The sequence below is a fragment of the Pseudopipra pipra genome, chromosome W (genome assembly GCF_036250125.1).
Source record: "Pseudopipra pipra isolate bDixPip1 chromosome W, bDixPip1.hap1, whole genome shotgun sequence".
Classification (NCBI taxonomy): Eukaryota; Metazoa; Chordata; class Aves; order Passeriformes; family Pipridae; genus Pseudopipra; species Pseudopipra pipra.
This window is the reverse complement of record NC_087580.1, coordinates 26,825,643-26,837,789: the sequence shown is the minus strand read 5'-3', so window position 1 is coordinate 26,837,789 and position 12,147 is coordinate 26,825,643. Positions and strand designations below refer to the sequence as shown.

The 12,147-nt window shown below is 56.1% G+C and overlaps 1 protein-coding gene and 1 pseudogene across 1 annotated transcript in view; one reads left to right on the top strand and one right to left on the bottom strand.

Moving 5' to 3' along the window:
- Window positions 1–12,147, bottom strand: part of LOC135405598 (zinc finger protein 850-like) — a 598,288-nt pseudogene that overhangs the window by 85,944 nt on the left and 500,197 nt on the right.
- LOC135406429 (zinc finger protein 665-like) overlaps window positions 1–12,147 on the top strand; it is a 40,570-nt gene that overhangs the window by 3,259 nt on the left and 25,164 nt on the right. The window contains exon 2 of the mRNA XM_064640820.1: window positions 7,303–7,699. Within this exon, the coding sequence (XP_064496890.1) occupies window positions 7,303–7,699 (397 nt within the window). The remainder of the gene's footprint in view (window positions 1–7,302; window positions 7,700–12,147) is intronic.

Here is a 12,147-nt window from a genome sequence, read left to right as displayed (position 1 = left end):
ACAGGACAAGCCACAAGTAAACTTTTATTTCCTTCTTGGAGGCAATTTTATGTGCTTTACACCTTTCTTGTCTTGACTTTCCTTATCTAGTTTTTTTTCAGTGTGGAGTTTTAATTTACACAGGTGAGAAGAAAGATAGGGAGGAGGAGGAGGAAGGTTGTACCTGTTTTTTAAGTGCTTTAACTGAAAATCTCAGACAACAGTATTGTAACAGATTACCATTTTATAGAATATTTGGCTTTTCTCGTGGAATACTAGCCTTTTCTTTTGATGTGATCTGACCAAATCCCCATTTCACTGCTCCTCTGCCAGCCCACTGTGTTGCCAGCAGGTCCATCTTAGCTGCTTAATTGTCCTCTTCCTGCAGCTCAGTGGGAGTCTGTGTGTTCTGTAATGTTAAAAAGCTTGTTTCACATTTTCAGCAAATATTGACAGCAGGTTGGAAAGTTTAAGGTTCTGAACTTCTGGCTTAGTGTTCTTTATGTTATTAAAGTGTACATTGCAGGACTGCTCCATTTTGTGATTCTAAAGGATATATATTGTCAGACTGTCTGCTCAGAGAGTATTTTCTCTGACTGCAAAAAGGTTTGACCTGGTGCCCTAAATATATCAATTTTCTTGCAGCCAGGTGACTTACTGTACTTCCCAAGAGGGATCATCCACCAAGCTGACACTCCTCTTGGGACCTCCCATTCCACACACGTGACCATCAGTACCTACCAAAACAAGTCATTATTCTTTATCTTTTGTTTTGTGTGACTTTCCTCTGCCAAGTGATGTGTGTGAGGAGTACAGACCTGAGATGTGGTGAAGTTTTGGGGCTTGGGGGAAGGAGGGGAGTAAGAAGACTGTTGTTGTTTGAAGCAGCCTGTTTGAGAGGTTTTCATGCAGCAAGCTTGATTGCTTTTTAATTGCTTATTTTGTTATTTACCAGCTGTAGGCTTTAATGTGGAAAATGCTACAACTGCAAACTCACTTCTATATTTAAAAAAATCTCTCATCAGTGGCTGAAGTTACTGTTCATTTCATAGCTCAGATAGAGTCATGAGTTACTCCTTTCATCATGTTTTCTCCTGTATTTGATAGTCACCTGCACTAATCTTCTGACAGATTTGCTGCCAATTCTTCCTTGCAAACATTTTCTGCTTATCTGTGTTTTTTTTTTATCTCCTACCCCATGTATGCAAGTCAGATTTCTTATGACACACTCCCAGTCCTTGTGCCCACACTGTTATCACACAGGGAAATGTTCTTGCCAACCTAATCAGCCTCCCAGATGCTGGGTTTGGAGCCATTGGTCTGAGTTAGGAATTAGGAAGGGCAGAACAAGTTTGGGCATATTCTAGATAACTGTGAGATGAATCTCTAACCACCAGCTGTGCCATTCTGGAAGCCAGGATGGGCTGGTAACTCTTCATCTGGCCACTCCTCCAACATGGAGAGAGGGTTAAGAGGAAGCTGCTCAAAGGTGTCAGTCTTCTTAAAAGTTGGGTTCAGATTATTTCAATTTACACATGTGTTCTTTTACTCAGAAGGTAAAAAAAAAGGTAAAAAAAACCTAAACCCAAAAAACAGGAGAGGAAAAGGAAAAGCTGCTCTTCTTCCAAGGTTAAAAAGTGGAGTCATGCCCCGTTAAGGCTGTTGGTAATGAAGTGCTGACATCCTGCCTCTGCACCTCCTGTCAGCAAGTGCAGGGAAAACAAGCAGGAGTCCTGGTGCAGGCTGGTGTTCTGACTTGTAGATGGAAGTATGATCTGGAAGCATTTCCTTGGCAAATTGAAGAGAAATCCTTGAAAGCAGCTGTGGAGGAAGTGGTGGTGGAGGTGGCACTTCCAGGTATTTTCAGGTTTGTCTGGGCCAGATCCCAGCAGGAGAGAAGTGTGCACATGCGGGATAAGCAGGGCAGTTTGGAAAAGCAGTCCCTTCACAGCCCGGCTCCCCCCAGCCCCCTTTGGGGGTGACCCCCCGCCCCTCGCGCTCCCTTTGGGGTCCCCCCCGCTCTTTCCCCCCCGCCGCTTTCCCGCCGTGCCCGCCCCGCTCACCCGACAGGGCGGGGCCGGCAGGGACGGGGCGGGGACGGGCCGAGCGCTGATTGGCTGCGGCGGGGGCTCGAGAGGCGGGGCGTGCGCAGAGCGCCATGTTGTCTGCGGGGCAGCGGTAGCGGTGAGGCTGCGCTCGGAGAGCGCGATTCTGGGGATCCGCTCGGGGCTGCGGGGAGCGCGGCTGTGGGTGGAAAGGCTGGAGGGCTCGGGAGGGTTTAGCCGAGGGGTTCGGGGGTTCCCGAGGGTCAGAGCGCGGCGCCTGGAACCCGCGTGGGGGGCGGGGGGCTGTCTCAGCGCCCTGGCTGCACTGCGCAGGCGCGCCGGCGTTACCCGCCGGCATTACCCGGAAGCCGCCATTACCCCTCCCGCCACAGCGCCCCCTGCCGGCCCGGCGGACCGACCCCAGGGAAAGGGGATCCCAATGCCCCCCCGAACCCCAGAGACCCCCAACACGCAGCACACAGAGACCCCAAAGGGACTGGGGCCCGAGGGTCCCCTAAAGCCCAGCAGTGGGGTTCAGGGGATCTCCCAGCCCCCAGGGGAAGGAGTCCTGGGGGTGCCCCCCGAAGTCCGGGGGGGAGATGTACCACATCCGGGTAAGGGGCTCCCAGTGCCCCTCAGTACGGCCCAGTAACCCCCTCAGTGACTAGCCAGTGTGTCCCAGTGACCTCCCACTGCCCCCCAGTATGGCCCAGTGATCCTCCAGTGAGCACCCAGTAACCCCCAGTATGGCCCAGTAACCTGCCAGTGTCTCTCCCTGTGTCCTGATAATCCCCCAGTAACTCCCCAGTCCCTCCCAGTGCCCTCGCAGGATCCCTCAGTAACCCTCTAGTCCCTCCCAGTGCCCTCTGGTTCCCCCCAGTGTGTCCCAGTATCCTCCAGTAATCACTCAGTGCCCCCCCATAGCCCTCCAGCTGTCCCCAACGTGTCCCCAGATGCCCTTGGCCTTTCTGTGAGCGTGTGGGGGGGCATTTTTGGGGTCAAAAGTGCCAGGGGGGGCTCCTGGGGTGAGATGGAGGGTTGGGACATCAGGGATGGGCATGGGGCCAGTGGAATTGGGGGTGTCAAGGGGGGAATAATGGCAGTGGGGAGGCCCTGGGGACACTGGAGACACCAGGCTTGTCTTGGAGTGTCAAGGGGGGGAATTAGGAACACCAAGAGGGTCTTGAGGACACCGGGGAGGTCTCAGGACTCAGCTGCTCATGGTGCAGCCCCTCCTCTCCCTCCCCAGGCCCCATTAACCCCCCAAATATCCCCTACCTCCCATTTTCCCTTTAATCCCCTCCCCACACAGATCCTTTTGACCCCCCAATGCCTCTAAGACCTCTTTTAACTTCCCTAAATGCACCTAAAGCCCCCCTAAACCCCCTAAATCCCCATCCCACCCCTCCATATCCCCCCAAATCTCCCGCAGCGCCCCCATCAAATCCCTTCCAACCCCCCAAAGAGGGATCACCCAGCACCCTGGGACAGGAACACAGTGGGCTGTACTGGGGGCACTGGGCTGTACTGGGAGGGCACTGGGGGGGGCTCAGATGTCCCAGGACAATGTGGCCCAAGTCCAGGAGAGATCTGGGGAGCAGTGAGGAGGTACTGGTCTGTACTGGTCTGTTCTGGTATGTCCTGGTTTGTACCCTCAATCCCCAATGCCCCTCCCCAGCTCCCCCAGGACCCTCCCACACCCCAAACCCCCCCAGGTCCCCCCAGGCCCCTGACTTGGTCCTGCTGCCCCTTGAGCATCTGCAGCTGCTGCAGAACCAGGCATTTCATCAGCAAATGTGCAGGTGACACCAAGCTGGGGGTGTGTTGATGTGCTGGAAGGCAGGAGGGCTCTGCAGAGGGACCTGGCCCAGCTGGATCCATGGGCTGATTGCAAGGGGATGAGGTTCCAGCAGGCCAAGGGCCGGGTCCTGCCCTTTGGCCACAAGAAGCCCCGTCAGCCCCCTGGGCTGGGGCCAGAGTGTCTGGAGAGCAGGCAGGCAGAAAGGGAGCTGGGAGTGTGGATGGACAGGCAGCTGAAGAGGAGGCAGAGTGTGGCCAGGTGGCCAAGAGGGCCAATGGCTGGTGTCCTGTGTGAGGAAGAGTGTGTCAGCAGGAGCAGGGAAGTGATTGTTGGGCTGGAGTGAGCGCTGGTGAGGCCACCCCTGGAGTGCTGTGTCCAGCTCTGGGCCCCTGAGTTGAGGAAGGCCCTGGAGGGGCTGGAGCAGGAGCAGAGAAGAGCAGCGAGGCTGGGGAAGGGAGTGGAGCACAAGTGGTGTGAGGAGAGGCTGAGGGAGCTGGGGGTGTTGAGGCTGGAGAAGAGGAGGCTCAGGGGAGACCTCCTGACTGTCTGCAGGTCCCTGCCAGGAGGTTGGAGCCAGGTGGGGGTGGGGCTGTTGTGCCAGGAAGCAGCAGTAGGACAAGAGGGCTGGGTCTTGAGCTGTGCCAGGGGAGGTTTAGGTTGGATATTGGGAAGCAATATTTTTCCTGGGAGAGTAGTCAGGCCTTGGAATGGGCTGGGCAGGGAGGGGGTGGAGTCAGCGTCCCTGGAGGTGTTGAAGGTGAGAGTGGATGTGGCCTCAGTGCCATGGTCTGGGAAGCACGGTCGGGTTGGATCAAGGGATGGACTTGATGATCTTGGAGGTCTTTTCCAACCCGAGTGATTCTGTGATTCTGTGATTGCCATTCCTATGACAGCACATGCTTGAGGCTCTATCCCCAGGGTGATAGAGATGTCTGTCCATATCTATCTCCAAGGTTAGTCTGTGAATGTGTGGTGTTAGAAAAGCAGGCTGAGTTCTGGGCTGGTTGTAGAAGGAGAAAGAAGCCCAGAGGCCAGTGCAAGCAGGCAGCCCTCAGCTTGCACCTGATGTCCCCTCCCTGCAGGTTCCTGTCCTTGAGCCCAGGCCCTGAGGTGAGGCTGAGAAGTGGCGCGGAGGTGAGCCCAGAGCTGTCCCTGAGGTGAGGCTGAGAATAAGTGCAAGGCAGAGGTGCTGCTGAGGAAGGAGAGCCCCGTGGTGGGGAAGAGGCGAAGGTGCCCATCCCGAGCAGGTGCTGTGTCCATCCCCTGTGTGCCAGGTGAGCTGGGGCTTTGCTGCAGAGCTGCGGGCGCTGATTTGAGCGTCTCCAAGTGCTGAGATCGTGGGCACCCAGGAACACAAACTGTGCCTGGCCACGGAGCCTGCAAGGAGGAGCAGAGACAGCCGTGGCAGTGTGTGGGGCCAGGTTGTCCCTGTGCCTTCCCCTGCAGGCCCTGGCTGTCCCTGCTGGGCCCCTGTCCATCCCCATCAGGTCCCTGCCCGTCCCCCCCGGGCTGAGCTCCCCCCAGGAAGTGCCCTGGAGCTGAAGCTGCTGCCATCCCCCCCTGCAGCCGCTGCCCCAGGCAAGGGAGCAGCAAAGGCAGGGCCAGGAGCAGAGGCAGCAGCAGGGGAGCCCTGGGGGGGCCGGGAAGCTCTTGTGTGGGTCAGGAAAGAGGCGCTGGGCACGAGGCCGGGGCTGTGCTGAGCAGGCCCAGCCCTCACATCCCCCCAGCCAACGCCGGCTGCCCGGGGGGCTTGGGAGGGACCCCCAGCCCGTGTGCCCCACACTGAGCTGGCAGAGAGAGAGCCAAGGGACAGGGCCACGGGCAGGGCCACGGGTGAGGGACAGGCAGGGCCATTGCAGGGCCACGGTGAGGGCACAGCCTGTGGCAGCAGAGCTGCCCAGGGCCGGGGGCAGCCGGGGGTGTTGGTACCAGGCAGTGCTGGGGCCAAGCAGAGCACGAGGCCTCTTGCAGACCCCTGGAGCAGCCTCCCACTTGCCAGCCCTGCCCTGGTGGTGTGACACTGTCCCCTCCATACAGGACACTCTCCCAGAACTCTTCAGGGGAGCATTTTGTGTCTATTCCTGGTTGCTGATTCCTGCAGGGGACCTGAGGGCCCCTCTGCAATCCCATCCATGGGGCACAGTCTCCTCTCCAGAGCTTGACTCACTGCAGACTTTGCAGGTGAATCTGTGCTGGCAACTGCATCCTGAGCCTAAGGGCAGTTTCTATCCCTGAGTTCTGATCCATCCTGGGGACCCAAGGGATCCTCTGCCATTCCATCCATGCAGCAGGAGTCACCCTCCTGCCCTTGACTCCCTGCAGCGGAACAAGTGCCATCTCTCTGTTTGGGAGAAGCCAGATGCTGCCCCTGGGCCATCAGAAGTGGTGCTGAACTCCTTTCAGCCCAGCCCTGGGTGCAGTTTTCTCATCCCCTCACCGAGTGCCCGCTCCCCCAGCCGGCACTGACCAACCAGGGCGTTTGGCACACTTGGATTGGTGGTTTGGAGAAACAGCCCTGGACTGGCAGGGGGCCAGAGAACCTCGAGGAACAGCCCTGGAGAGTTTGAAGTGACACTACATTAATACAGCTTTTGATTAATATGTAGCAACTGAATCAAGTGCTCATGAAATGACCTCAATCCCCTCATCCTCCTAATTAAGCACTATTTTTTTGGGATGAATTTTCATATTTTGCAGTATTTTTGGCTGAATTTTAACTTTTTGCACTTTGTGGGGGGGGTTCATCTTTCTGTTTCTGAAGGGTTTTTTGCCTGAATCTCGGTGGTTTGGGTTTTTCTGGGCTGAATCTTGGTGGTTTGGAGGTTTTTATGGACACAGGATGCCCAGTGAGTTCTAGAGATGGACTTGGGCAGGAGGAACCCCCAAGCCAACGCGCTCAGCCCTTGTTTTCCCCCCCATCAGGATTTGTCCTTCCCAAAGCTTGGGTGGATGGAGGAGGAGGCTGCGAGGAAGAGGAAGATGCCTTGGGCCCCCCAGGCAGGTGAGGAGGAAGTCAGTGTCCCTTTGGGCGGGTGTTGTGCTGGCTCTGTCAGCCGAGCATGGCCCCGGCTGCAGGACAACCCCGCTGGCGCCGCCGTCCTGCCGGGGCCGGAGTTGGGGGGATGTCCTTGGCCTTCCCTGTGGGCCGGAGGCAAATCCCCTCCCTGTCCTTCTTGCTTCCTGCCCCAGGCCCCGAGCTGAGGACGGAGAGCCCGGAGGACAAATCCCCCCGTGAGACCCTGGTGGGAGAGGCCGTTTTGAAGGGCTCCCCGGCGCAGGAAGGCAGCGGGGAGGAAAAGGGCCGGAGATCCCCCCACAGGAGGGGCTCCAAAGCCATCCCAGGGTGCTCTGAGGAGGAAAGAGCCAGCCTGTGCCGGGAAGGTGGCCGGAGCTTGAGGCAGAGCTCTGAGCTGGTGGTCCCTGGTCAGCCTCCCAGCAGGGAGAAACCCTTCAGGTGCTTGGTATGTGAGAAGAGCTTCAGGAAGAGCACAAACCTGATCCGACACCAGCACATCCACACTGGGGAACGGCCCTACACGTGTAGGGAATGTGGGAAGAGCTTCAGGCAGAGTTCCAACCTGATCCAACACCAGCACATCCACACTGGGGAACGGCCTTACACATGCGGGGAATGTGGGAAGAGTTTCAGTGACAGGGCCAACCTATGCAGACACCAGCTCATCCACACCAGGGAACGGCCCTACAAGTGCTTGGAATGTGGGAAGAGCTTTCAGCACAGCTCAACTCTCCTCAGGCATGAGCGGACGCACACGGATGAGAGGCCCTTCCGCTGCTCTGACTGCGGGAAAGGCTTTAACCAGAACTCCCACCTTGTCACACACCAGCACATCCACACCGGGGAGAGGCCCTACAAGTGTGGGGAGTGTGGGAAGAGCTTCACCCAGAGGTGTCATTTGACCAAACACCAACGGACCCACCAGTAAGGGAAGCCCTGTGACTGCCCCGACTGCGGGAAGAGCTTCGGTCGCTGCTTCCACCCCGAATGAAGCCCCTGATGTTGAGGCAACCCCTGGAGTCCAGTGGCTGTCAGTCCATCCCTTTTGACCACAAAGGGCCAGTCCCCTTTCCCAGGGGCAGTTTCTTCCAACAGATCCCTTCTTGGGGGTGTGTGTGTCGAGATTCCTGCCTTGGCTGGGGACTCCTCAAGGTCCCTCCTGGAGGTTGAGAGCAGAGATCTCTTCATGGGCGTTGGTCTGGGGGAGTTCCATCCATCTCTAATTAAGAATTCTTGCGTTTGTGCCAGCTTGAGTAGAATTGCTTCAACAATTGCTTTAGTGTAGAGCACTGTCCTATCTTATCCTGTATCAGGAGTAGTTTTAGTGTTTATATTGTGCACTAAATAATTCTGATAAAGATGTAGTGTCTGATCATTTGTAACCCTAAATAATTAATTTCTAACAATAGATCTGATTTGCCATCTTGAAAATCTGGGGGACAAAAGTGGTTCAGTCACACCTTTGTAATTCCTCTAAACTGAAAGTGTTGGCATAATCCAAGGCTGAGATTGGATCCAGCAGCCTCCAGCACCCCACAGTAAGTTGGGAGCTCAGTGGGGACACCTCCCTTTGCCAACCCCCCTGTGCCCGAAGACCCTCATGAAAGCATCGGAACCACCAGGCCACCCCTCCTTTTCCACTTTCTCCCTTTTTCTTCCACTTTTTCATGATTACCTCAATTCCCAGCCCTCCTAAATCAGTTTCGGAGTCCCAACCTCCACTTTTTGCCCCCTCTCTCTCATGTCTTCCACATCATCACCCCACTCCCCAGCCCCCTCATGCTCAGTTTTGGAGTCCCACCATCCCCTTTCCCCATTCTTCTGACCCACCCATTTCCCATCAGAGCCCCTCAGACCCCTCTTCCCTCCACTTTTGGGGTGTCCCACTCCCCTCCCATTCAGTTTGGGGTCCCACCACCTCTTTATCCCATCTGACACCCCTTTTCCCACCAACCTCCCCCTTCCCACCCACCCCCCGCTCACCCGAGAGCTCCTTGCCCGCAGCTGGGGGGGCTCCCAGCACCACCAGTGCCCAGAGAAGTCCCCCCAGAAAAGGGGTTGGGTGGGGTCCTTGGTGGGCTTTGAGTGGGTTTGAGGGTCCTTGGGGGGCTATGTGGAGGTTTTGGGTGAGCTGGGTGCTTTCTTGAGGGGCAGGTGCCCTCTCAAAGCCCCTCCAGAGCAAGCTGACATTGGGGGAATACAGGGGGGTCCCAATTCCCCATCGATCCTGGGGCCAATTCTGCCCCCCACAAACTTGGCTCCACCTCTTGGGTTTTCACCAAGCTCCTCCCCCAGTACCCCCGAATAACCAGGACTGGGGAGAACTGGGAAGCTTTCCTGGGATCAGGAGTGGCAGCAGGGGAGGGGGGGACACACGACCCCCCCAAAATCCTCACAGGGACAGGAGGGGTCCAGGCTGGGCCCGAGGCCCCGGGGAGGGGCTGCGGCCGCCACCGGCTCAGGAGTTCTGTGGGGAGAGAAAAGGGGGTGACACCGGGGTGGGGGGTCCCCGGGGGGGCACAGACGCTCTGGGGGGACACACGACCCCCTGGGACCCCCCTCACCTTCTGGCGCAGGTAGAAGCCGAGCCCCAGCGCCAGGGAGACGAAGGCCAAAAGGAAGCCCCCGGCCCCTCCTTGGCAGCAATTGCTCAGGCTGATGGAGCCCGGCAGGGCCGGGGCCGCCGGCGGTGTCCGATCCCGGCAGGAAGCGGGGAGGGCCCGGCGGGGTCTGATAGAAATAAATCAAGGCAGATCTCTCTCTCACCCTCTGGGCAGTGACCATCAAGAGGTGTCCCTGCTTCACAGCAGAAGCTCCACACACTTCAACAGTCTGTGGAAGAATCTGCTCTATGAAAGTTGGCCCTGGGCTTTTATGCTTATCCACTGATGGATCTCCAGTCACATATTCCCAGGCCAGTGAGCAGCTGATCTGTCAAACTCTGCTTCCAAAAGCAGCATGTGTGTTGGAAGGCTGGGGAACCAGGTTGGGTTTGGCGCAATTCAGCAGTAAACCAACCCCTTGGCACCAGCAGCAACTCACACAGAGAGCTTGCAGTGCTTGCATTTTCCCATCAGATTCTTTTCCAGGCAGAACAGGGGTCTGTTACCACCCGCCCCAGAAAGGGAAGGGTAACCAGGTTCTTATTAATAAATCCCTTGGGGTGGATTAGAGTGAAACAACACTGAATAATTGGTGTTTGAAAACATATATATGTAGGGTTTATTTTAGAACACTTTTGTTTCAAAGGTAAACAGGTATGTTGCCATTTTGGGTGTTATCATCTATATCTCTCATCTTCAGCAATATGGCATAAAGAGAACCTTTAGGGAAAATGCATATGGGAAAGGCAGGATAAGGGTAAGGGAGAGTAAGGGAAAGCAGAGATGAGAGTGAAAAGATGTCTGTAGTCACTGCCCGCGGGGTCCAGCGATGGAACTTGGGAGTTGCAGCTCCAATGTCTGTCAGTTGAAGTGGTGGCCTTGATGCGTTTGGGGTAAGGGAGGGAAGCCCCCACACTCCAAGAAGTTATGAGTTATTATATCCATGGATGGTGTCCCGGGCCGTGCCTTGAGCCTCCAAGGTCTGCTGGGCCTGCGCAGAGTTCCCGTGAGGGGCCTGGGAAACACGTCTCTTCTTGCCTTTTCAGGGCTTGACACCTTCAGCAGCACTGGCAGGGGGGATGGGTCCAGCTGCCTCTTCCCAGCCTGCAAAAGTGCCCTGGCAATCCTAGAATGCATAAATCATTGTGGGAGTTTGAGACCCTCACAAATCCAATTTCCAAGTCCTAGCCCCCCACCCCCCAATTTGTTTCAGTGTGAGAGGGTTTTCAGACAAAACACAGCTCAGTATGGGGGGAAAGGAATTATATTACAGTTTATTACTTACACAAATAAATACTATAATACAATATATACACAATTCTAACTATCTCTCCTATGGAAAAGCAATATATTTACATTAGATCAAATCCCTCCTTTCCCTCCAATAAAAGTTCTGAAGGGAAGATGAAAAGACCCTTTCCACTTTCAGGGCAGCAGTGTCTCTCCTCTTAAAGGCAGCAGTCGCAGTTGGATTTGTCGTAGCTGGAAAATCTCTCCATTACAACACAGGGGTCTTCTCTCACCCCTCGGCCCTTCAGCTCCAGCAGCATGTCTCTCTCCCGTGGACTGCGAAAGCAGGGACAAGACTCACCTCTCTACAGTCATATCACGGGGTACTGGGCACCCCTGACACTCCCTTCCTCAGGGGATTCAAGTTCCTCCTGAGTCAGAACGTTTAGGGCTTTCAGTTCAGTTTTTGCCCCAAGCGTTCCAGCAGAGCTCCTTTGCTCCGTCTCAAACTGTCAGCATGGCAAAGGGGGGCAGGAAGGCCTCTTCCCCCCTCCACATTCCTCCTGGCTGTCCTGGCCCAGCTCCAGGACATCTTTGAGCTTCTCAGCCTGTCTCTCTCTCTCTCTCTCTCTAGTTGCTGCTGCATTTCAAGGACTCCCTTCAAGTGGAAGTCCACCCCCTCCTTCCAAGAGGGGTCTCAAAGGGTTTGGAGAAATAAAGCCAGGCTCACCCCAAACAATCTCTGCTGAGCCTGGTGCTCTGTCTCTCCGTTGGGCATCTCTGTGTCTCTCAGCTTGGCTCTGTGCCACCTCGCTCCTGCTGACTGTCTTCTTGGCTCTCAGCCACAGCTCTCTGTTTGGTGCTGTCTCTGCTGCCGCTCCTGCTGCCCACTCACAGTGGAGAAAAACTCCCTCGGCTCTTGGCCACAGTACTCAGCCAGTTTAACACTGTTCTGAGTTTCTACAGCCCCAGCCAGGGGGCTGGGGGGTCTTGGCCCCCAGCAGGGCTCCCTGGCCCCCCTCTCTCCTCGTGGTCTCAGACCATGGCTGCTGCTCTTGTTTCAGCTACGTAATCTCTTCTTTTCTGGCCTGTTGTGATATGTTTAACTTTGCAGGGGTGCTGATTGGGTCAACACCAAGAATACCACCTCCTGGGGTTAACCACTTTCCAACTCCAGGGGAAAACCCTTTTTAACCCAGGACAGTCATGAACCATTTCAGTCTCTGACTCCTCACCTTGGCCAGTCAGTTCCTGGGAACAGCCCTGGCAGCCCAGCCCCCAAGGGCACACGATGTGCTGTGGGCTGGAGAGGACCCTCCTCAGCCTGGGCAGCAGGGCTGCAGGGGGGATTCCCTGACCCTCCCCAGATGGGCCCTTCCTGCCCACCAGCTCCTGCTCCAAAAGGCTCCCACACACCCTGGGCCACTTGTCCCACTTGGGCACTGGAGCTGCCCCAGGGCATCTCTGGGCAGT